The 26,130-nt window shown below is 35.2% G+C and overlaps 1 protein-coding gene across 3 annotated transcripts in view; it reads right to left on the bottom strand.

Moving 5' to 3' along the window:
• Positions 1 to 26,130, bottom strand: part of USP9X (ubiquitin specific peptidase 9 X-linked) — a 102,569-nt gene that overhangs the window by 37,169 nt on the left and 39,270 nt on the right. For all 3 annotated transcript variants that reach the window (XM_075033573.1, XM_075033572.1, XM_075033574.1), the window contains 14 exons: positions 24,929 to 25,033; positions 23,231 to 23,437; positions 22,140 to 22,276; positions 17,121 to 17,254; positions 12,256 to 12,343; positions 10,311 to 10,653; positions 8,799 to 8,894; positions 6,959 to 7,170; positions 4,989 to 5,229; positions 4,630 to 4,779; positions 4,406 to 4,526; positions 3,783 to 3,913; positions 3,244 to 3,522; positions 429 to 554 (listed from right to left, as the gene is read on the bottom strand). In XM_075033573.1, coding sequence (XP_074889674.1) covers positions 429 to 554; positions 3,244 to 3,522; positions 3,783 to 3,913; positions 4,406 to 4,526; positions 4,630 to 4,779; positions 4,989 to 5,229; positions 6,959 to 7,170; positions 8,799 to 8,894; positions 10,311 to 10,653; positions 12,256 to 12,343; positions 17,121 to 17,254; positions 22,140 to 22,276; positions 23,231 to 23,437; positions 24,929 to 25,033 — 2,370 coding nt within the window. The remainder of the gene's footprint in view (positions 1 to 428; positions 555 to 3,243; positions 3,523 to 3,782; positions 3,914 to 4,405; positions 4,527 to 4,629; positions 4,780 to 4,988; positions 5,230 to 6,958; positions 7,171 to 8,798; positions 8,895 to 10,310; positions 10,654 to 12,255; positions 12,344 to 17,120; positions 17,255 to 22,139; positions 22,277 to 23,230; positions 23,438 to 24,928; positions 25,034 to 26,130) is intronic.

Raw genomic sequence — 26,130 nt, 5'->3', positions numbered from 1 at the left:
TTCTCTTCAGGAAGAGAATGTTACTCAAAAAACAAAACATAAAAGACCAAAAAAAAGAAAGTATCATAAAAATGTTTTCAAAATACACATTAACTTCTTTCAATCTATTATGTCAAATTCCTGAAGTTCCGATCCAAGTGTAACAACATTCAAAATCCATTAAAGAGCTTGTACAGAACCTGCCTAGTTCACTTAAGCCTCTTCATGCTATTAGACACTTAATTTCATAATTGCATGTGGAAACAATTAATTGCATACTTTCAATTAGTTAACAGGTTATGAACCTTATGAACATTACCTAAAATGTTTCATGACATTTTAGAAGGAAAATCCATGTCTTGCAAAGCAATAAATTTAAAGATTTAAAAAAAAAACAAACAAAACAAACCAACAGGAAAAAAAGGTGACACAGAAAGGAATTCACTAACCTCATCAGATATTTGTTGTGCAAGACGTATTGCTACATTTCTTAGCATGCATTCTGAAGTTGGATTAGGAATGTTTTGTAGGGCATTTTGTAGCACCACTGCCTGGTCATGTGTAGCCTGGTTTATCTGTAAGAAAGTATTTCTTACACTTATTTTTACATGGAAAAAAAGAGAAGAAGAAGATATGAAAATCTAAAGTTACCTGGAAAGGTATGGTAGAAGTAGGTAAGAACTTGGAAGGAAAACTACTTACAGAAACTGCAAACACCAAGAAAAATAAGCCCCCACATTTTCAAATAGATACCATCACATCTGAAGACACTGTATGCTACAGTGTATGATCATACAAGTAGTTAAGAGGAGAGGCACTTGCTCAAAACTACTTCCGTTTGGGGGTTTGTTTATTGATCAGATTATTTCAAGTGAACGGAGTATTTAGAATTACAGTGACTCTTTCCCTTTCTGTTGATGTAGGAAAGAAAGGGTTTGCTAAAGCAATGGATATCCCTCTGAATTAGCTAATAGTGTCCACACAGAACATGGCTGCAGTGTTCATTATAGTTAAGTACATTTTAAACATTTGATTTAGAGCACTATTGAAGAATTCTGTTCTGAATTCTCTCTCCTGTTCTTTATCATACTTTCACAACAGAAATGGCAGCAAGACAAGTTTTGATCTTTTCTGTATCGATTTGAGCACAGAGTTCCTTTTCCTTGGGCTGACAGAGCTTCATAGTTTCGACAGTTCAAATCTGAAATGGTTGTTTACTTCTCATAGACATACTTGCTTGAACAGACTGTGTGCTGTGGTTACAAGTTAAAAACTTCTTGTACAAAAAGTTTCTTCATTTTCCAGTACCATTTAATCAAAAAAACTTGGCTCACAGACAATTAGCTATTGGAAACGGGCTGTATGATCAAACACAACATATACGGAGGCAAATCAGGATCTATGTACCAGAATACTATGTTTAACATTATTGATTCAACTTTCTATGAAAGCAAGGAAGAAAATAAAAATGTAAAAGGTCCTAGTGACAGCAGCAGACCAGTAACTGGAAGACTGCAGACACATAATCTTGGTTACCTCATTCTCTTAAGTACTGATGGAAAGCCAAGACAGACAGTTATGCTATGGTACTTGTGCTTTAGATAAGACAGATGAAAGGTATTTACAAATCTCACCTCCATCCTGAGGTGTAAGCTTATTGGTGCTGCAACAATAAAAAGTATCAAGACCACAATGACAGCAAGAATAACTGTTTTTTCCAACAAATCAGTTAATAAAGTTAGATGTTTGCAACACTAAACAGCGAATGTCAGCAGTCATGGACAAACATTACCACCTCCTAAGTGGTCAGCATAAATCTGTTTCAAACAGTACTTCAAGACTGTTGTTTCAAACAGTACTTCAAGACTGTTGTTTCAAACAGTACTTCAAGACTGTTGTTTCAAACAGTACTTCAAGACTGTTGTTTCAAACAGTACTTCAAGACTGTTGTTTCAAACAGTACTTCAAGACTGTTGTTTCAAACAGTACTTCAAGACTGTTGTTTCAAACAGTACTTCAAGACTGTTGTTTCAAACAGTACTTCAAGACTCAACCACTGTTATCTGTGTTCCAAATGGCCTTTTGAATACTTGTCATAAGAAAACAGGGCAGTAAAATTTATTCATTTTAAATAGGCAAAGGCTAGGGTGGCAAAAGTTAGCTTTAAGATGTTTCTATTATATTCTAACATAAGACATGAAAAGGGATCTTCACCTCTTTGTAATCATCAAGACTTTTGATTTCCTTGTCAAAGAATGAATTTGGCATCTTCCAACAGATGCAGCTAACCAAAACAGGTATTTATTTTTCAGACTTAAGGGGAATGTACTACTTTGCTTCAGAGATGGATCTTAGTAAATATCCTGGAAGAAAGTGCCCTGAAGTGGGGCCCTCTATATATTATTGAGTATAGGCTGATAGCTCTAGCAACTATTCAGGATGGAACCTCACAAAGAAAATTAAAAAAACCCAGCTGGAACACCTGGAAGCAAGTGTCCAAGGATAGCAGCAAATTTTAATTCTTAGGCTCTATGCTGTACACCTACAGTAAGAGGGCAAAAATGAAAATCTTGACCCACAACCTATTTGTCCAGATGTAGAAAAACTAACTGGCCATACTGAACAGGCATAAAATCTACTACTATGGACACGTGAGATCACAGTTCAGAACACCTGTGTTACACTGTCTTTTTCCAACTCTGAGAAATCTTAGGGTAGGACACCTTTCAATATCAACACGTAACTTTGCAATATACCTAGCTATTCTCTGCAAGAATTTTCTACAAGCAACGGACAAAATTAGGAATCTAACAAGCCAAGGGCTTATTTTTGTGTAGAAGGAGGCATGGCTCAATGTCAGTTGTGTTGTTGTATGCTCTAATCATAAATAGGAGATTCAAGAAATTCAGAGGCACATCCTTCAATAGATTCAACAGCCCAAAAGAATCAGAATTCGCATTTATGGGATAGATGTATTTGAAAATGGAAAGTTACTTGTACTGACAATCATGCAAACCATTGAAAATCATACATAGAGCAAGTGGATCTCACACCTAACTTTTCTACAGTCAGAAAGAAACAGGATTTGTTTAGTAAGTTGATCTCTTTTTTTAGAATCATCAGACAACATTATCTGGAAGTACTGTGAGTTCTTGACATGCAACTCACTCAGAGAGATTGTCAATGGAGAGTAGATAGATATTGCTGCAGATAATATAAAAACCAGAGTACATTGCTATTTGCAGCAAGGAAGATTTATATTACCGGTGAAATTGTACTTGTGCCTTCCACAACTGGCTGACAAGCTTCTGCCACAGCTCGAACATGGCCATATCCAATTGCTGTTAGCAATAATTTGGCTATTTTTAGAGCATTAAGGTAGGCACCCCTTCGAGTTTCCATATCTGCATTTGGCAGGAAGTTATTTCTAGTCAGCATGCTCAATACAAGAGGCAAACCACCACTTTTTAAGAAGTTGTATTGGAAGTCACTGGCATCTTCTCCCAGAGGTGCACTGGCAGGCATTAACAAGGCATAAACTACCTGTAGAACAAAATACAGAATTAACTAACAGAAATGCACTAGCTTGAATATACATGATTGAACATGAGACTATGTTGGAATACCACTTAAGCAATGCTTTGACAGCATTGGCCATTCACCAGCTTATTCCAGTAAATTGTTAAGTATTTTCAATTATTAATTTCAAACCAGAATTTGATCTTAGGCTTCCATAATGTTACAGAAAGGATTGCCAAAGAGAGAGTTGAGGATTTTTAAAGAACAGGCAAAGCATCACAAACCTCTGTTAGATACAGCACTTGTGAGGCAGAAGGACCAAAGAATAGCGAATCAAGGGATGGACTAAGGCTGCTTTCCCCAAGCTTTGCATGATCCAAACAAATAGCTCTTAATTTCTCAACCGTAGTGTTATCTGCAATAAAACCACAACTTATAAACATTTTGTAACAAAACTACACCAGAACAAGCCAGTAGTATTTACAATTATAAATCTGAAAAATTTTAAGTCTATCAGAAAAGTTGCAAAAGATGTAACTGACAGACAAGATCAGGCTATGAAGTGTTCTGCAATGATTATTTCTGTCAGTAGAAAAGTGATCCTGTTAAAGCAGTTCTACAAAACCACATCAAAAATACAATGCTTCTCCCCATCTTCACTGCACTGAACTGCACTGTGGCACTGAACCCCAGTACCAACTGCAAAGTAAGCAACTTTGCATGACAGGCAAGAAATAACTATTTGGGAAATGTATTTACAATTCTAATTAGGATAACAGTCATGAATTACAGTATCAAAAAAATACCAGAAAATGGAAAATACTCCCCGATCTTCATTTTTATATAGCAGGCAAGAAATTATTATACAGGGGATTACAAGATAAAACAGGATAAAATTAAGATTTACCTGGTGGCATGAGCTTCATAAGAACACGTGCTCCATCTCTAAGAGGTGGCATATTTAGGCTACTGCCCAAATCTGCAACTTGCCAAAGAAAAGAGATGTATCGAGGATGCAGTGACATGATCTTAAAGTAAGCAAATAAAAAAAGTCCCATAAAACTCATTATTTAAAGACAAAGTATAGGGGGAAAAAATGCTTTTAAACTGTTCATTTCAGCATATGCTTACCACTCCAGGCAAACAGCTTTCAACTTCTGGATTTGGACCATCGCTGTAGTGATTGCCATGGTTGCCCGGAGAACCAGTTGAAGAGTCAGAAGAACTATCTGGACTTGAGGGCATATTAGAATTTATCTGTGTAAGCTTAGCTGTAATTAGCTGAAAAACACAATCATAGTTTTAATACTATGCAAAAATGAAGATTCTTTACTACATAGGCATCTGATATAATGTTAATGACATAATACAAGGAGGAGGAATGGAACTATCTCACAAGAGTAAGCGATCCTATGCATGGTATTCTTCAAGCATTTACAAAAGGGAAGCAACATCTGAATTGACATAAATAATGAGTTTGCAACACTTACCGTTTTATCTTTGAGATTCAACTGCCCAATTAACTTTCTGTCATCTGCAGGGTCCACCAGCTCACCACCAATGAACAGTTCTACTTTTGTGTGAGCACTATTGGCTTTAATACGATTGAGAATACAACGCCGTACTTGGCCAATTGTGTCGTTTGTATGAGACCAAATATCCAAATCTTCCACCTGCCGGCCTTGGTTTGGAAAACGAACTACCAGTGTGATATGTTTACCACGGAAAGCTCTGAAAATAAACCAACCAGATAAAGTTATTTTTGCCCTCGGGAAATAAATTATTTTTTCTGCTGTATTTTGTGTTGCAGATATTTCAACATCAAATCTTTACATATGGTGATATACTCCAGCATGAGATTATGTGAAAGTCCCAGCCATTATGCAAACATAACATACACAGAATCTTTTAAGAAGCCACACTCTGCACAAGTGCATTAAACATATGGTCAACTTTACAGTCAGGTTAGGAACATTGACAGAATTTTAAAAAGTCTGTTATGAAGTTCTAGATCTTTTCTCTGGCTTGTAATTTCCTTATCAAAATGTGCAAATAAAGCTCAATCAGACTGGCAACTGTGTTTTGCTCTTTAACAAAACAACTCAGTTTTAAATACACCAAGATCAGAAAAAGCCATCAGGTCACCAAGTCTTAATGCCTTCTGTCAAAAGCTGTTAAAAGTTTTATATTAGAATTCCAATTTTAAAAATCAGAACGCTTTTAAAAAAAATTTAAAGAGGTCCAAAAAAAGAAGCAGCATTTTCACACTAGCACTGATCACTCTTCGCACAACGGCAGGGAAGTCATTAGGAAACATGTGCCCAGATAAGCCCAACAAACTAATCCCACGCAACAAAGGAAGGCAAAAATTCCTCATAAAATCTCCTTGCCAACAAGACCTGTGAAAAAATTAGTCTAATCAAATAAGCAGCCCATATATAAAAGATGCACCCACAACCAACAAGAGAACTTAGTTAGGACTAATCAATCAATATATAAAATACAAATGCTGTAGGAGCACTGCAAATTACTGACGCATCACAAAGAAACAGCAACCTCTTCGATTTTCTTGACAAAAAGGGCATTTAAAATAAGGGGACAAAACCCCAACCATGCCTAAAAATATGTTAGCTGCATCATAAATCCATAGCAATCTCAGTGTATTTCTTATGTATTTTTGAGACTTTCTTCCCACAGAAAGCAGCTACTAACACTGGAACATTTAAACAGTTTTCTGTTCTGCTTTCCTCTCAGGAAATAAAGTATTTTGTTTGTGAAAATATCTACACAACATTGGATTTAAGTATTTCCTTTTTCTTTGTGCCAGAGTTAAAGAAGGAGCAGCTAGGATTTAAGCTAAGTTTTTACTCAAAGACAAGTATAGGAACAATGAAGGTATACAGAAAATAAATACAATTCAAAGTGCTGTTAACTTCTTCCCCTTTTTATGAGGAATTTATACAGAATATTTCACTTGGAGATAACCCAAAATTTAAGCTTGCAAAGTGAGATTAGCATCTCTGTAAACAACTCTGGAAGATGAAGATATACATTAACAACATGGGTTTTGTATGACAGGACTATGAAAAACAGAGCAGCTTTGCCCATGCTAACTTAAAGAACAGTACTGCTTTTAAATAATTATCTGAAAAAGTGAAATACATCCAAAACAATCTAGCCACAGGGTATGCTGTTCTAGTTACAGAACAAAACACCAGAAATGAGTTTATTCTCAGGTCTGCTGTCCCTTTTATGTATGCCTGTATCTGCCTGATCTTTCAATTTTTTTATTTTTTTTTTTCCTACAGATCAGTTTCATGTATTAGCAAAGAAAATGGGATTTTGAAACTCTATAAATAGATTCCCTGAATAGAAACCCTTTAGAATGTAAATAGCAAAAAGATATTTGTAGTATTTTAGCTAACAAATCAACAACACAGTAGTGCATTTTCACACATACCTTGACATAGGTAGAATAGTTCTCTCTTCGTGGTAATCGCTGTCACATTCGTTTATATACTCTCTTAAAACAGTCAACACTCTCACCATTCGTATTGCTTCTTGTCTTGCACAATTGATACTGTCTTTATCTCCATCCAACACACATAATGTATCATAGGAGGCTTTCAGACGATCAAAACAGGACTGAATGAAGTCTTCATGAATCACTACCTAATTACATCAAAAAATTGGTGCAATTACAAGAAATAGTAAAAACCATCTTTTTAGCAGGATAATCCAATGGTATAAGTACAAACAAAAACCAAAACAAAAAAAAAACCCCGCAACCAAAAAAAAGGCAAAACAAAACCAGGTAAGTTACTCTACAAAGCTGTTTTATTCCACTTTAGAATAAACACCCATTGACAAACAGCTCTAATTTAGTGTGCGCTTCAAAAATCTTGCAAGTCATCAGTAGTTGCAACTGTACAGTGCAAACTTGCACTTAAATAAGTGAAAGTTTGCACAGAGAACACTAAATTAGACTTTCTTTTATTCATTTCCTTAGACAATGTTACAAGAATCTCTAGCTAACAATCTAGTACAGGTTAACTTGCTTTACACTAAGAGTGAAGACAGAACATTTAGAGACCACCAGAACAACTACCCCCACCCCCCCCAAAACACATAAGCCAGTTCCAGATACACACTCTTTTCCTGCATAAACTCAGAAATGGATTTTAAACTAGATTCAGTATAGTGGCAGCTCCAGCAAATCTCTTCCTCCTGCCTGATATCTAATATCTCTTTGCTCCTGACCTAGACTGACATATAACCTACAGTACCACTGTAAAAAGTTTGCAGTGTCTCCAGGTAGTAGTCTGCAATAGAAACATTAGCAGTCATAGCTATGGCAGTAAACCACAGTCCAGTAGCCACTTTTCTTAGAGGCAGCTCAGGAGCAGAGGAGCTACCAGCACACTGAAACAAAATATTTGTGTGCATGTTAAGTAAATCCAACACTTCCTGGAAGTGTCAGATCTAACCGTGTGCAGATGGACAGATCTACACATGTTTAGTAAGCCCAGACCTATAGCAAGCAAGAAGCATACAGCCCATCTGTAAGATACAGCTGGAATGGCTGTAAATGCACTACCTAGAGGAGCTGTGCTCTATCTAGCAGACAAGCAGCTCTGAAGCCTATAAAAGTGTTTTTGAGGACAAATATGAAAATTGGAGTTTCAAGAAATACAGCTGGCAAACTACCAATTGGAGATTGTCTGGAGGACAATATTCCGCCCCAAATTTGTGAACTCCCAACAGTTCACTTCCTCTGACCTTTCAGAAACTCATTATCTCTTCTCTCTGTCCACTGAAACACAGCTCCCAGCAAATATTAACGAAGGGAGACAATATCTGATTTGCTAGAGCTCAGCTTGACCATTATATGGAAACTCTGTGACCCTTTCTAAGGGACATGACATAAAAAAAGATCAGATTAGCTTGTGACAACACTCAACAGATCCATCCAGTGAACATACTAGCACAAGTACCACAATTGGAAGTTCAACAAAAGGCTTAAGTACATGATATGAACTGTTTTCTGAGTAGAAAGAGCAAATACGACAGATCAATTTAACATGAAAAATTTATCAGAGTTCAGTCTGCAAATATCAGAAAAAACTCAATTGTGCATCTGACCAGAACCTGATGGCTGGACTCAGGAATATAGTCTCCAAAATATGAAAACTATGCTCTGTTTTCAAAGTTTTCAAATATAAAAATATCACAAAATTGAATTTTATGACTGTTTTCCTATCCTATTATATTCCAGCTTTCTTGTCACTTGTTTTTTTTACCTGATTAACTTGTAACCTTGGGCCAAGATTAGTGTAGATCTCTTTAAGAAGATCTATTGCTCTGTTTGCGATGTCATCATTTCCCTGAATCACAACCTAGCATAATAAAAAAAAAAGGCATTAAAACATCTTAAAACTTTCTGGTATAAAATTTAAAAACAAAAAGACTACATAAATAACTTGACACAATAGTATGCCTAATTATTTTATGAGGTGAAAGTGACTAAAATGCTTAGTTAGAAAATACTATCAATACAACTTACACTGAAATTAACTATATAAGAGTCAAAATTAAGAATTAACTAGTTTAAAGCAGTTCAGAGTTAGCAAAAAAGCCTATGCTTTATAAACAGAAGTAGTGTTTATATATTCATCTTTGCATTACATTTCCATTTTCACTAGTTTCACAGAACAAGACAACTGTTTTTTCAGATGCTTAAACAATCTACATCAAGAAAGATTTAAAAACAGAATTTTAAAAGTATTTAAATGGCTGTGAGTGGGTGGAAGGGGGACAGGCAAATGAGTTCTGTTCCTAACCTGATAACTGAAATTTTAATTACTAGACACCAGGCCTGAAAGCAGCCCTTACAGACAACCCCTCCAGGATACTGAGCTGAAGCTTCATGAGTTCTGTCATGCTGCCATACGGCAGGGCAGATCCAAGTAAGTTGATTCCCACAACTAAAACATGCTAGCATTATGTGGGCACTTTGTACACAAACACTGTGTGAAAACTTATTTGTATAAAAATTGTGATCTACTTTGCTTTTAACTATTATCACCATGATTAAAATACCTAACCCTTCAACAAGCCACAACCAAAATTACTAAAGACTGCTGCTTTATATATGGCACATTTTACAAAACACAGCTATGATAATCATGCCACAGTGCGCTACTGTGGGTTCTAATGCAGCTCTTGAAAACTAGAAATACTCTGAAAAAATTAAGCATCAAATTAGATACTGATGTTTGTCACCAATAGACTCGGCAAACTTCAGAAAGCTACAGTCTTCCTTTTCAAAAGCTATAACCATGTTTAGGCAAAAGGTTGTGGATATAAGAGAAAGAATCAAACCAGTGATCACTTGGTCTAATCTAGAACAACTTCAGTTTATCATACTAGAATGAATGACATGAACTAGCTTATGAAGTGCACAAAACAAAGTTTCATTCTAACGTGCGTGTGAGAGAGAGAGAAACCTACAGATAATTCACCTGAAATGATCCTTTCTTCTTCAACAGTATAGGCAAATTTTTAATCTCATGTGAATATATAAATATACTTGACGTTTCAAATAACTTTCCATTAAACATCAGTCTGTAAAGTTACCAACTTGCATACTTGCTGGGAAGACAGTGGAGTCAATATCCATGCATTTAGTTTGAAAAAGTAGCTTTTTGTCATTTCAGTCTACAACTAATAAATTACACGTTCCTAAAAATATAAAAAGAGACTGAGAAAGACTTAGCAGTTAACCTTTCAGATGTTTCCTCCAATTAACTCACCCTCCAAAGGTAGTCTAATCCTATTAATTCCAGATCATCCATCATATAGGCTCGTCTCTTTGCTACTAGCTTTCCTTCTCGACAGTTCACAGCTTTGAAGAAACGTTCAAAACATTTCATTCCATTTTCTGTTAATAGGGAAGGATCCAGCTGAAGCACATTATTTTCAAAGAAGTCCTTATTAATGTCAGGGTCTAAGTCTGGTTCATCCCCCATTAGTTTGGAATACCATTTAAAACAGGCTTCGCGATCACAAAGATAAACCGCATTTTCAGCTAAACACTTCCATATTTGCTTCGCCTGAGGGGCACAGAGCCACAGCTGACCATCCTTCAATAAAAATCTTGAGCAAAACAAAAAGACAATTAACAGCACTGTCTAACACATCTGAAGTTACAATTCAGTAACAAGTACAGGCAAAAAGGTGAATATGCATATTATACATTTATATATCATATGACCCTGAAAACATCATCAGTCCACTCATAATTAGCCCCATGATTTCTTAGTAAGTTTGAACAGATCAAGACCTTATAGTCCAAACAAAACAGGAATAAAATTTGGCAGCAAATATTTTAGACAAAAATACCAAGCATTGTTTACAAATTATATACAAACAAATGCACATCTCCTGATATAAACTCTTTAGTTTAAAAGTCAGGTCACAACATAAGAGATGAAATTACTTCTGCAATCATTCACTATGCTCTAGCACTCACTTCAGCAAAATCACAAAATAAGGTATCAATTCTATGGAGTAGAGCCAGAAGCAGAAGTCAATGAAGTGGAAATTCTTCCTTTTCTTTACATAAGTTTTTCATTTGTGTTAAATTATTAAGAACTTCAATTCTGAGAGCTAACACTGAGAACATTTCAGGAAGAACAAATGGTATTCACAATATCAGAATAATTTTTCTGATTCAAAATCCTTTCTATGTAAAAGAAGTCAGGGACTAAGTTATGGTATTGCTTTTCAGAAATTGCTACCTTTATACTCTACATTTGACAGCCACGGGACTTCATAAATTCCTTTACATTAACAACTAGTGAACTTAAATTTAAGGAAGTTACAATTTTTAACATGCAGGAGTGATAAATTAAGCCTGCTATCCATACGCTATTGTATAAAGTCATTAAACAGTTGTTTAACACTGCAGTTTAATTAATAAAAATTATAGGTAAAATTTTAAAAAGTAAAAAAATCTCCCTTAGAAAACAAGTAAAAAAATACTTCAGAACTTAACAGTTTGATAGTTCATGTATTTTTACTTGTCTAAAAGAAGGTTAACACCAAGTAAGAAAAAGCTGAGAGAGACGTAGCCTAAAAACCATCAACATACTGCAGCTCTGTGATGAGCAGAGATCCTTTTTCTTATTTTACTCAAACAGCAGCTGGTCAAAAGTCATCCAAATAATTTTTTTATTCCAACCTCTTTCTAAGGCTCAGTTGCTGACAACCTAACATCAGTGTCTGACAAAAGCGTATGTCAGTTTTATGATCATGGATTTAAATCTAGTGTGGTACAACACAGAAGGACACATGGACATATACCTACATGGAATATTTTAAATTTTCAGCTAAGTTACTCCGATATGTATGCAACTGTATCCACATGCACACTGTATGCAAGTCAGTAGGGTTCTGCACACAGACAGAAAAAGCCCATAAAAATCTTAGTGCAGAATCAGAGCCTTGGACTGCAAAGATCCTAATAAACTTTATTTGAATATTCCCATACTAGCATAGAAGCCCTCTGGCAAAAAAAGCCAAAACCAAACCACAAACAAAATCAAATACATTCGTGTATTTTTGCATCTGAGTTTTGAAAGAAGTTAACACACCAACTTAAAGCTAGATAAGAGAAAGAGATACCAAGGTGGTCTTTTTTTTTTTTCTTTAAAATATTCTTACAGAAGTTAAACAAATGATCAAGTTAAAACTAACCGTAAGAAATTCAGTCGCTCCTGTACTTCCTGCACATGACTGTATCTGCTTCCTGGTCTTACAGTTTGAGGATCATATTCACCATGCTCTGCAAATATAAACAGTTTTATTAGACAATACATTCAGAAAAGACATGCTGACTCTAAAAGACAGGACATGTTTGAAGACTTGTTTGTCTGAATATAATTAAAACCACTCAAAACCCAATAAATTTTCATTAAGGTGTATGAAAATAATTTTCAGCAGCCTGCTACCAGTTAAAACTTCATCCTAAATTAAAATGGGTATAGACAAAGACCACTGAGGTCTATAATCAAATCAACAAACAATTATGTGCAGATGCATGAGCTCATTATTCAGTATAATGGAAGTGTTACAGAACAATTAAGACCCTGCATTCTACTTATTCAAATCAACTTCCTTATTTCAAGTAGTCAGTTTAAAGTCAGAAGTCAGTTAAAATAAAAGTATACCAAGCATAATTCAGATTATCCAGTGTTTTTTCTGAGGATGCTTTAGTTTTGTTACAAAGCATCTTTTCCAAAATTTCAGTTTTCCATTTTTAGTTTTTTTCCTCTCCAGAGGAAATCACAACTCCACTTCTTTAACACCTTTATAAGTAGCTATGTACATGACATCACTTAGAGGAGGAAAGTATATGACAACTTTATTCACTGAAAGTTTCCAAGTACAAAAAACAAATGCCTGTAATACTAACAAGCTTGAAACAGAAGTTGTTGAATAATTTGAAAGTAAGGCAAGAAGTCAAACTTTTGCCTGCATTTTATCAAATCTCAGATCTCAGCATAATGTTTTGTTTAACAAACAGCTGTTTGCTTCATAGTAACATGGTTTTGGTGTGGCTTTGTTTGGTGTTTGGTTTTGGGGGGGTGGTGTTGGGGTTTGTTTTGTTTTGTTTTTTTAATTAGAGATACAATCTAGATCTGTACTTGCACTAACTTGATCTGTACTAGTAATATTTCATCATGACAAATGTTCATTGTGACAGCTCCATTATAGACTAATTAATCCCATATTTCTTATTTGCAAAGGTTTGCATTTAACTAAACAGACTGCATTTAACTTAGAAGACCCAGCTGTGGGAGACTGCATCACAACAACTTCCAGACTCATAGTCAAATTTATCCTCAGAATGGAAAATCAGTATTCTCCTATTATATCAAGGAGGGGAAAAAAACCCAAAACCCAAAACCCAAACCAAACAAGTCTAACAGCTGACGTGCATCATCAGAATTCAGAGAAAAATAATTGTCATAAACACTGTTTTCTATATACAAGTGCAAAAGGTACATTAACTTAAAAATCACATAAAAGGGAAAACAGAAGACTAGTAGTTAACTGATGTCTACAGAACTGGAGACATTATGTTCACCAGAAATCCTTCAAAAATTTAAATTATAATCCTAATGAAGTAAGCACAAATAGGCAATTACCAAAAGAAGAAATGTGAAAAAAATTCTGAAGAAAGACTATAAAAGTAGTAGAACAAAAATTATTTAGTATTAGAAGTAGAAAACCTGAAAAATATGCTGTAGGAAGAAACAATTATAGTAGATAAGCATATTGCAGAGAAATCAATTACTTCAAGTGTTGGGTGTTTTGGGTGGTTTTTTTGTTTGATTTTGTTTTGTTGGTGGGGGGGGTGGGGGGGGTGTTCGTTTGTTATAACTATGGGGACTGTCTGGGCTTTTTTTCTCCTGAATAGAGATTAATTCACAGACACAAGTGTCAACAGTGGCAATGACAGAAGAATTCAGGTATTAAAGGCCAGTCAGTTGCCCAAAGGCAGTATGTATGTACTTAAGAATTCTGAAAAACTCTGAACTACAAAAAAAATTCAGTCGCCCAAAATATTCTCCATCTCGGCTTCTTTCTACATTTGCCCGATTTATTTTATATGCTGCGCATCCCACAGTAAGTCCAAGTGTGATCTTAAAAATTCTTTCTACATACAGGAGCAGAAGAATGAACATAGAAACTGTAGATCAAAAAATGACTGGTTGAAAAGTATAATTAGTGATAAACACACATAGATGATCGTATGGCACAACTTCTACAAATAATTACATTTCATTACCACTTTGGATTTTTTTATTATTTAAAAAAAACCCCAGAAGATAAAGGAGAACTGGCTAGCAATCTTTTAAAATTTTCAAAAGGTCTTCAATAAATAGTCAGAAAGATGAAACTGTGATGTCCTCCTTCAGGACTACACAATGTAATAGCAGTTGTCTCATCTCATGGAGGACTTAGCAGAGTCGGAAGAAAGGGTGATTTCAGTAGAAGAGAAAGTAATAGATCAAGGAAAAAATTCTGAAACATAGATTAGGCTTTTCTTTAACCTTAAAAAGGCAAACATATAAAAGGGAGTATGATGGAAAAGAACATGCATTACTGAATAACAGGAGAATAGGAACACTGTTCTCCATCACAGAATGCAGCTATGGAAGCCTTCAAGGAAAATAAAAATATGGCAAATTCAAAATGAATTAAAAAAATAATCAAAAATTACACAGTAATCATGGCGTTAACTGCCAAAAAGATCTGTGGGCAACTGGATTATTTTTTTTTCCCCCTATGGCATTTAACTTGTGTTGTCTGGATGTTTGCCTTGAATTTTCTCTGTTTCTCCAGCTAAGCTTAATTCTACAGCTGTCCACTTCTTTCTGCCCTCACAATCATTTTCTTCTTTCTTCTCCTTTCATTTATTCCCTTCCCTGACCACCCCCCCACCCCAACCTGGCATCTTTTCTCCTCCTCCAGGAAGGCATGGAAGGCAAACTTCACAGTGTTCTATGTTCTGCCCTATTTAGTATATAAAACTGAAACTGAAAGGAAAGTTGCACAGGAACTATGTATTACCATCTTAGTACAGTATCTGGAACATTAGGAGACATTTTCTGGCTGCCCTTAATCGTGTAATAAAGCATCTAATTAAAAAAAGAAAGCCACACTATTGTTCATCTGATTTTGTACTCTGATGCAAACAAGTAGAAGTTCTGCAGCAGCTTTGTCTCAAGAAAACACAATTTAATTGCTTTTTAATTAGATTCAATTTAAACTTTGCACACTTGTAATTCCTACCGTGCTGAAGATGTTTATATTACTACTTTACTGAGTCATTATAGCTGGGGAGGGGCAGGGCAATGGGACATGGTTTTTGGCACCAGAAAAGAATCATGCAAGACATCAGCCTAATTTTTCTGCCAAAGTCATCAACAATTTGATAGGTAAACAACATTGTCAAAAATGACCTTTTGGCTTCAGCGTTCAAAAATAATTGAAATGAACGAATAATAGTTCATATATTACTACCACGTGTAGACTATTTTTGGACAAAGACAACATTGCATTAGAATATAGTTGTTGATTATGTTTCCTTCCTAACCCTGAGGCCAAACCCCAGATTACATAACCAGCCAAAGTCCAAGAGAAAGAGACAATCATAGAATCACAGATTCTAAGCTATCCATATACGTAAGATGCGAAGTTTGTTATAAATGAAACTGCATTTTTGCGTCACTTCAGCAAAGTTAAAGAGCACTCCAACAGCTGACAGAAGTTACATGAAATAACTTGTTCTATTCCACCTTCTGGGAAAAAACTAAGCCCAAGACAGTATGGCCTGAGAACAGAACAAAGCATTTAGTATTATTTTAACATTAATTTGTGCAATGCCATCACTAAGGAACATAAATTAGGGTAACCCCCTTCATGTATTGTTGAACAGAGAAACATAGCTGCAGTATGCAGTTTTTAGCTTAAAGGTCATTCTCGTTGACCTATACCTGGTTGAAGCTATCGTCTTCATATAGCACCACTATTCACACAAGTCTTCAAGGACGTGTTTTGGATATTTTTTATCAAGTACTCCAAAATTAAATGAATTCCAAAGTTAAAGGTGTCTAGGCAACTTACCCGAGTGCTGGAACACACACACACTTTACAATGTGCAAATATCCTGTCCTCGCTGAACAATCTACTTTGAATTCCTACGTAACGTACTGCATTGTTTTTGAGATGTAACTGAAAGGCTGGTAGGGTGTTATGATGCTGGGGTAGAACAGTCCTTAGTTCTAGTCAGTAAAGTAGATGGGGGTGGGGGGAGCCATAAATCTCCTCCTCTCACTTTTGTTGGCTTAATTCAACATATAAACTAATGTGGTCCAGTGTAACAAAGAGTTTCTTGATCCATCACTCTCCTCCACTTCCCTATTTCTACCTCACCTCAGCAGCTAGAAAGCTAATCCACAATAAGAGTGTAAACTCATCAGGGAAAGGTTGAGTTTAGCCTGAAATGTATAAAACTAACGTGATGTGCTGCCAAAGTGCTGCTGCTAACAAATGCAGCGAGAAAGCAACTAAACAGAAATGGAAGTTGCATGGCAAAAAGAACTGGTATCCTTGTGGTTTAAAGTCCTTCTCCCTGACAAATTCCAAACACTGGCTTCAAATAGACGTGATTAAAAAACTTCTCAAAGGAGCCTACAAAAATTCAAAACTAGAAGTGGGACAAAATCCAAGATTATTATTAGGACTTTCCACAAAAATAACTACCCTAGCCTAAGTAGGGCAAGATCATGTTTATCAACCCACAGATAACCAAGAGCTACCACTTCCCCATATTCTGCTGTAAAACACACATTTTCAATTATGAAACAAAATGTCTACATTTTAAGCTTTTCTTGCCTAATCAGACACCACAAAGGCTATCAACCCCACAGATGTTCGAAAATTAAACAAATAAACTTAATAGTTATTTCATTATGAGAATTTGCTTTTAACTCCATTTTCAACTGGAGTTTTCATACACACTATGAGGCAATTTTTATTTTAAAACTTACCTTTAGCATACTGCCTCATGCTTTCCATATAGGCAGAGAGATTTTCTGCAACCAGTGTAACTAGGGCATGATTGTGCTGAAGTTGATTGATTAAGTCATGTCGGTAAAACACATGGGGACTTCGCTGAGTTTGACTGAAATTAAAATACAAGTGTTATAAGCAGAGAGTCTTGCACCTAACAGTTCAGAAATCAATTGAAGAAACTCATCTTTAATGCAAGTTCCAAATTTTCCTAAAGCGTCTCCAATAGAAAGCATATTAAGTCTCTGACAATATTTTTCTTTTTTCTTCTGACACATCAACAGTTCTCATCAGTTATTAAAAGCAGTTAATTTATGGGGATTATACAGACACAGTATGTATGAAAAATATCAAAGCAATCTGAGCCACTCAGTATGCTGGAGGGAGCATATCTGCAGCAAGACAGGAATAGAAATACCTGCCCACAAACCGCACAGTAAAGATAGAGACCTTCAACTGTAGTATAACTACAATACGCATAACCACAGTTTCTTCTACATCCATCTAATACTATTTTCTAAATTTAATATTAAAACAATAAGTAAAACTAGGTGACTTTTCAAAACGCAAGCTCATGGTCTTAGAACTATAGTGAAAGAACACTAGCCAATAATCACGCCAATTCTTTCAATACTTCAAAAAACTGCACAACTCTGTATTGTTTGTTTTTTCTAAAAGTAGCTATCTGAAAAAATGTTAGTACAAACATAGAAAAGCATAGGTATGCAGAGCATGTAGTCTAAGAAAAAACAGAAAAGTTCAAGTAAAAAAGTACCCCAAATAAATAAACAGATGACAATTTAAGTGTATTATCAAGATCTGACCAAAAATGCTGCTCTTAAACAATACTAGACATATTTAGATTACAAAAGTAAATTGCCGGAGAAAATACAGAGCTTGGGTCTGAAACCCACATGCCATGAATACTATCAAATTCTGGAACTTAGGGACTAACCACCTCTGCAGAACAGTCTCAAAATGCCTCAACTTCTTTAGATCAGAGCACTGATCTCAGCTGCATAAACAATACAAAATTGTGCTGCTCTTCCATGGTAAAGAGAAAAAGAGAGGAAAAAAGAAGAAGAAAAAGCAGGTGGGGATTCCTCATTGTATTGCCACTCAGCTGATTCCATAGCCTGCCCTGATGAAATATAAATGTGATTTTAGAACAGTTCTCCTTTCCTTCAAAACTTAAGAATTAGCTGAATGGATTACAGGTAGGAATTTTCATCCTTCCTAGGAAACAGCGTCTTCATACTGTATGACCTATAGCACTCTACAGTAGTGCCACACCTTTTGAGAAAAGCAGGGAAGGCAAGAAATCCCAGTTCCAGCATCAGCTGATAATGATCTTGCAGCTGATAACCACATTTCACTGTAGATGTAACAACAACAGATAAATTGATTCACTGGGCCAAAGATCACTGTCAATCTGGGTTTAAAAGACAGAAGCCGTCAACACCCTTCCAATAATTTTATCATCTGCAACCAACAGAATTTGGCCTGCTAAGCACAAAGATCTTCAGAAGATTAAATTTCATAATATGCAGCTTTCCCAAACAGCTTGAAAGAGGCACTTAAAACACAAATTGTGTTAAAAGAAAAAAAAAAAAGAAAAAGAGACCCAGAAATTTGTCAGAGAGAAAACAAAATGGATGGAAGCATGAAGGAAGAAAACATACAGGACTTCATATACCCAGAAAGAACACCCTCTGTTTTCACTTTGATAAACTTTCCAATTACACTTCATTCCATCTCTGCCAACCCTCCTTGCTCAGCATAAACCAGCAGCAAAACAAGCAAAAGATTGGATGTCTCTGTTTTAGTGGCTACCTGAGAAGTTACCTCTAGATAGAGAAATGCACTTACAAAGGCTAACAGTAAATAAGAATATTGACTATTTGGGAAACACATATAATGAAACAACTACAGGAACAAGCAGAAGCAACACAGGGTATTTTGCAGTATATCAAGCTACTGGAGTGTATATAATCATAATATAATGCATTTATATAAATCTTACAAAGTATAGCAAAGAGAAAGCTTTATCAGCAGAAGACTAAATAAATCTTCTGCACTAGACATTTTTTACTTTTCTCCTTTCTCAAACACATGCGCAAACAGTAAATCTGGACACGCGAATTCATCTTGGTTAGCAAATACTTCTAAAAGTTGAGTAACTGTAATAACTATAGACTTATGAGCTATGAGATGCGAGTTGTTACATAGTATTTGTGAGCAACATTTAAGGTGTTATTTTGATCATCTCCTAGGATGGAGTCAAAGGCAACACAACTATCTTTAGGCACAGAAAAAAGCTGGTCTGACAAGACTTTCTAGAATAAAAGCAAACTCCACATGCAACTACAGAATTATTCCTTAAACATGAGGTTAGGCTGTATGATGTTGCCGCCATTGGGACATATTCCTTTAGAAATAACTGAGGAGCATGAAAAATGGAAGTTAACAGCAAAACCCATCTTTTCGTTGTGTTTCTACTAAATGGATATCAAAAGCCAATGTACAAGAAGAAAAACTAGCATTTTGAAATGGATGCTAAGTAAAGTACTTTGGAAATACTAGAAAGGACATTTCATAGTTAGAATGCATGCTTATTTGCTAGAAAAATATTGGCAAAGTGACAAAGGCAAAATTCCAAACAACTTAAATGGATTAAAAAAAAAAATTATCTGCACATATATAACATGCCCAACATAATACTGCACATGTAACTTGGCTTTTTAAGCTGAGAGTTCTGCTAGATGAATAAATGCTATGTACCATTAAAAGCAGACATTAAAATAAGAATTCTTTTCTTGTGCTGTTGCAATTCTGTTTAAGCTAAACTTCCCAAAACATGTAGCATTTCTTTGTGGTTAGGGAGTTAAATTTTGCCAAAGCAATTGTATAACCAATTCGTCACTTTGCTCAACTGCATGAATAACTAGCAACAATTAAATCCTCCTCCTCAAAAGAATCTCTACAGTGCCAATGGCATAACATAATTTATACTTATTTTTGCCAAGAATCAGCAGCCTTAGCTGCTCTGGACTGAACTTTTAATTGCCAGTGCCAATAAACTGAACCACCCCAAAAGAGCAGTATATAGATTACGGGATATATAGATTTCTGTTGCACACAGAAAGCTCTGTGAAATGTTTTTGAGGCAGTTGTCACAAACAGCTGTTTTGATATATTTTCAATCTGAATTCTAGAATTATGCTAGAGATTGAAGTTTTAAGTCAAATAAGGTATGCTGACAGGAACAGGTATTAGATGCATGCATTACAATTTCCAAACTCTATCAATGTTAAGAGTTATCAGAAAACTCAGAGGACTGGAAAGTCACTGATTACTTCAAAATGGTATTTTCACTCACTAGGTTTCCCAGTCACATAGGCAGTAATACTACCTGACTAAAACAACTCCCTCAACGTTATCTTGCTAACAAAGGCTTCTCGACAGGAAGAGGTCTTTTGAAGTCCCTTGATTAAAACCTTTAATTCAAAGTTTACTTTTCTGCCATATGTGTTTTCAAATTCTGCATAAAAATGAGGTATTATTACAAACTGCAATGCAGATTTTCATGAAATCTGAGGAATGGAAGAGATGGTCTGACAAAAAAAGGAGAGAGATTCAAGCCATCTAACTGTACATATACCATACAGGGAACCTAAATTTCCACAATCACAGGAAGTTAGGTTCCTCCCAAGATTAATTCAGAGCAGAAACCTCATCAGTGCCTTGAACAAGCTCTGCTTCAATAATTACTTAAAGCAAAGCCTCTTTGTTAAGGTCTTGTGCTAAAAAGCATTCAACTGGAACAAGTACCATGAATAACTAGGTAGCTACATTCGCCTAGATCATACAGCATGTAAAAGGTTAAGGACTCCAAAACACAGGAAACAGACTTATCTGCTAATAAGCAGGTAACTTTGTGACCTTATTGGAAAAGCCACAAACAATCATTAATGTGAAACTGTAAAGGATTAAAGTGTCACGAGAATTGAGGAAGATGTTGCAAACTAAATGAATAAAGAAACCTCCAGAAGTCGGGAAAGCAATATTATCACAGGTCCTTAGAACGGTATTAGTAAGAATATAGCGTTGTGTAAACTGAAGGCTTAAGTTCTTCAACTTTCCCTGCCTTGATCCTTCTTGTAAGCAGACTGTAATAACAACACTGATTTGAATAGTTTACCTGCTTACAAAAATTTAAAACAAAGCAATTATGCAACACTGATAAGCAAAGACCATTTTTCTGGAGTTTGCAGAAATTCTTACGTGAATACAAAAACTATTGGGGCAGAGAATATCAAGTATTTCTGTAGTGAGAAAACATTTAAAATAATGAAAACAAGCACGTATATTTTAAGAAGTCCAAACAGACAATGGCTTTTCTTTTCTTCTTCCTTTTAAAAACAAACAAACAAAAAACCCACCCCATCCCAAAACAACAACAACAATAAAAATCCATCAATAAAACAAACCCAACACATTTATAATCTTTTCCATTGAGGAGAGAGAATCAGTATTTTTCCCCAAAGTCACCTTTGATTGCAAGTATATAAGCTAGATGACCTGTATAAATTTATCATCAAAGAATAGGGATAGGTGGGTATGTGTGGATATGTGTGCATACATACATATATGCACATAAAATATATTTATACTTTGTAAACTAATTCCATTGTTAGGCAGGGAAGTTCATGGATAATAAAAAAAAACAAACCCAGATCTTCCACCAATCAGTCTACTATTCTAAAAATTAATAGAAGCATGTTTGAGGAAACAGTTAATGCTCTCATGGTGAACCTAGGTGTCTGAATTTCTAGAGGCTACTTATACATACTAAAACAAACTCAAGAACATTTTCAAACACAGGTTAGGATTTTACCTATGCTTTCCCTGCCTCTTGTAAAAAAAATTTTAAAATTTGCCTCATTCAACCCATTCAACTTTTAACAGACAAAATTTTATTTGCATTCCATTCTTACCTCAAGTTTTGTGGTGCTTCACCAAACAAACTGCAAATTTCTCTAATTTGTTTCAGTGCAGGAATTACCCATTTGTCATTTGTGCGAAGCTCTTCTATAAAACGATCTATCCACTGGATCTTTTGTGTATCTCGGTCCTTAAAGAACAAGCGTTTATAATCAAAATCAAGTACATTGCAGAAACTATCATCATTCCCTAACTTTGTTTCCAAGATGGAACAGAACATGCAAAGCCACATAAATACTAGATCAGCTGAGTTCTGAAGCATACAAGCATAAGAAAAGTATCTGAGCAGAACTACATGTTGGCAGAAGCTATCATGTGTTACAAACTCTCTGCCTTCAAGCACTCAAGCATCCAAGTACGTATTTAAGAAAACCTTTAGCTACATAGGATCATCCGTGTTTAAATAATTTGCTCTTTCCCTTCTTTCATTTATTTCTACTCACTGGTACTCAGAGTAAACTGCTATAAAATATCAAGAAACAATGAGAACTGCTTCTTAACAACTAAGAAACAAAACCTGCCAGTGGCTATCAAGACAGATAATGGATTAATTTTGAACCACAATGAATTATTATTGTGGCAGACTTCCACAGAAGCTTGGGTGGGGAAGTAGAGCGTGTATATGTTTTCACTGTCCTTCGCTAGGTCCTTTCTAACATTATACAAGACATAAGGACTTACCAAAAAAAAAAACCAAAAAAACCAACAACCCCACCCCACCCAAACAAATTAGCATAATCAAGTTTGGAAAAAAGCAGACACAGGAGGGGGGCTGCTTTTCCTTTCTCCCTATTTACTTTGGCAGGGTTGTTTTCCAATTCCTCCGATGTGGTCATTACAGTATGTCACCAATTGCAACAAGACAGGCAAACTGATGTATTTCACTCTCTCCAATTAAAGCACGAACTGTGTTATTTAGAATATGTCCCATAACATTTTAAAAGTACCTGGATGTTGGTAGAATAACACAAATCAATGATAAGGAACACTTTTGTTCAATTACCAAATCCCTTGAATTTTTCATGGGGCATGGAAGGAAACTGTCAGTGACTGATTTCACAATAGAAAATACCAGATTACTCACCTGTGAACAGCTATAATCTAAGATCTTAATATGGGCACTAAGAGCCTGGTCCATGATATCAACAGGTACATCATCACTATGAGCCAAATTCCACAAAAGGTTCAGCACTTTGTGTGCCATCACACCATCCTTGTCATCCTCTGCAAGACGACGAATTAACTCAAGTAGTTTCTCACGCTGTTTCTTGCTTGCATTTGTCCAACTTGCCTAAGAAAATATTTTGAAATGAAAACCAGTCTTGTCTTTTTTTTTTTAAATTCCACACATAACCTGCACCGTTAACAAATGATGCAACAATGAAGAGATGTAACTAACATTACATCAACATTAATTACATCACATTTCTTTCATTAAAAACAGCCCATTAGATCAATATGTCAGACAATTGAACAGCTCTTCTAGTGTGTTTATAACTAAAGTATAATCAACTTGAGACTTAAAAAAAAGATCTTTAAATAAAGATCACAGATGTGCCTGTAAAAGTTAACATTACTATTGACAAGTTCACCAACAGTCAAAATAGTTGACTCAGCTGCTTCTTGCAATGCTTTCTCAAAACTTGTGTGCTTATACTTAGAAGACTTCTTAAATAACTTATAATTACTAAATGAGTAAAATTTTAATATCACTTGTGCCTCTGAATCTGACAGAAACAAACATCCTCTGCATTAAGTTAACCTTTTTCTGAATAAGTTTCCAATATAAAATTACTTCATATCCATCTCCCAAGGTGAGACACAACTTGTGACCGTTTCCACATCGAATTTCTGAGCATTTAGTTCAGTATCTGGATTACAGATCATTAGACCCATATTCACCAAACTAGAGGACCCCCATTAATCAGAGCACAAATGGCATGTAAGCAAAACTGTGACTATAACACATTCATCTGAAAACAGGAAACAGAGTCTACAAAGCTAGCTTGCATTTTCTAGTACAGCAGATCAACTCCTAAAATGAAACGGTAAAACAAACCAGATAGCACCACTACTGGAAACTACAAATGTTTATGTTAGCATACATAAAAAGCCAGTGAATGACATAAGCTTTCAGAAGTAAGTTGTTTTGTGATTTCAATCAAATTATTATGTTTATAAACATTCAACATTATCTTCCTGAGACTGTTTCATTCTGTATCGATGTTAACCAGAGAAAAATTATTACATGATAAAGAGGAAGTTGGGGGAGAGGTCCTTCATCTCCTCTACTTAAAGATCAAAAGTAGCAATGCCTGGTAAACTTGATGAAACCTACTCTAATACTAGGAGAAAAACATTATTTACTAAACCGCCAACACTTAATATTTTGGAACAAATGCAAAAAAGTATTTAAGATAAATAACTTATTTGAAAAATTCAATATTGCTAAATGTCATTTTAATACTACAGCCTCAACAGACATGCACTACCTAAAAGCATTTAAACCAGAAAACAAAACTGTCAATTAAACTAGCATAACTAGCCTTTGCTTTAGATAGGAAGTAAATCAAAAATCTCACAATGAATGGTCATTAAAGAATAGCAAAATCTAGCACTTCTAATATTAAATATTACAGACTTGCTACACATTAAGAAGTCTTCTAACACAAGGCAACTGGCCGTATCTAAAATAAGTAGAAACTAGACATTTAAAGAGTCACAAATCTGTATCCAGCTTCACAGCCCATTTCCTGAATACAGTCAAAACATGCATAGTTACCTTAAAACAATCAAACAGGTGATCAAGCTGTTCAGGAGAGAAATCCCAAGCTAATTTTGCAAGGAGATCGTGTACATTTTTTACAATGGCTTCATGTTTTCCTGCCTGTCAAGAACACAAAAAGATTCCACCAAAATTTGTAGCAATCCACATTAAGTCAAGCAGTAAGACATCCTATGTCATTTTTACAAGAAGACTGTTTGAGGTGGCCAACAAGAAAAGCTGATGCTGTGGGAGCAGTGTGGCAAACTGAATACTTACATCACTGAGAAGTCACAATATTTAGATTTCCCTTGTACGTCTAAGTATTTAAGTGTGCTCTGTGTGTGTGCATGCGAATATTTATTTAGCACATAAATACTGCAGTATCACAATAGTTTTCTTTTTAACAAAATCATGCTGGGACAGTAGACAAAGTCTAAAAGGATATTTAAACTTACAAATCAGTATTTTTATGTAGTTTTGGGTTTGGTTTTTTTAGGAAAGGACTCAGAATCCACTTCCTCAATGAACTTCATTGAGGTGTTTTAAGCTGTAGAAATATTTTTAATATTTCCACGTAGTTTCTCAGGCTGAAGTACTTCCTTTGTACTAGTGGATTCATAGACAACTAAAGCCTTCTATTACAAACAACTTGTTGGCAGACAACATTTTAAAGTCCAGCAGCTTATAAACTTACAAAGTCTAACAAACAACTAAGGCAACATGTTGAGTTATACACTAGACACGGTTTTAAATAAAGAGTTTGGTGTATATCACAATTTTGACATTTAAGGAGGAAGACAACAAGGAAAAAACAGCTAGCTCAATTTTAACTCTGGGCAAGAAGAAAATTTCCTTCCTAAATGCCCAGGCTGGAAAATGCATCCCATACTTTAAATGTGCACTCAAACCCAAGAATTTTGAGCTATGTGAATAAATAGCTTATTTACTGTAGAAAAATTTCCTGTAATTATAGAATAAAAAATGTGAAACAAATACCTAGAAAACAAACTTTGATATAATTAATCTCGTACAGTATTAAAAATGCATGCATGAGCAGTTTTGAAATTCATTTCCTTCTAAAAGCTTGCATCAGTAGTTCACTTAAAAACAACAAAAAAGAGACTAATAGCTTTGTTACATGCTCTGCCGTAAATTCTTTATAGTGTGCCATAAATTTTTCTTTCAAAAAAGTGAATTTAAGTAGTAACATTCATTTT

Source organism: Buteo buteo, chromosome 8 (genome assembly GCF_964188355.1).
Source record: "Buteo buteo chromosome 8, bButBut1.hap1.1, whole genome shotgun sequence".
Lineage (NCBI taxonomy): Eukaryota > Metazoa > Chordata > Aves > Accipitriformes > Accipitridae > Buteo > Buteo buteo.
Note: the sequence above shows the minus strand (reverse complement) of the source record. Positions and strands in the feature narration are given on the sequence as shown.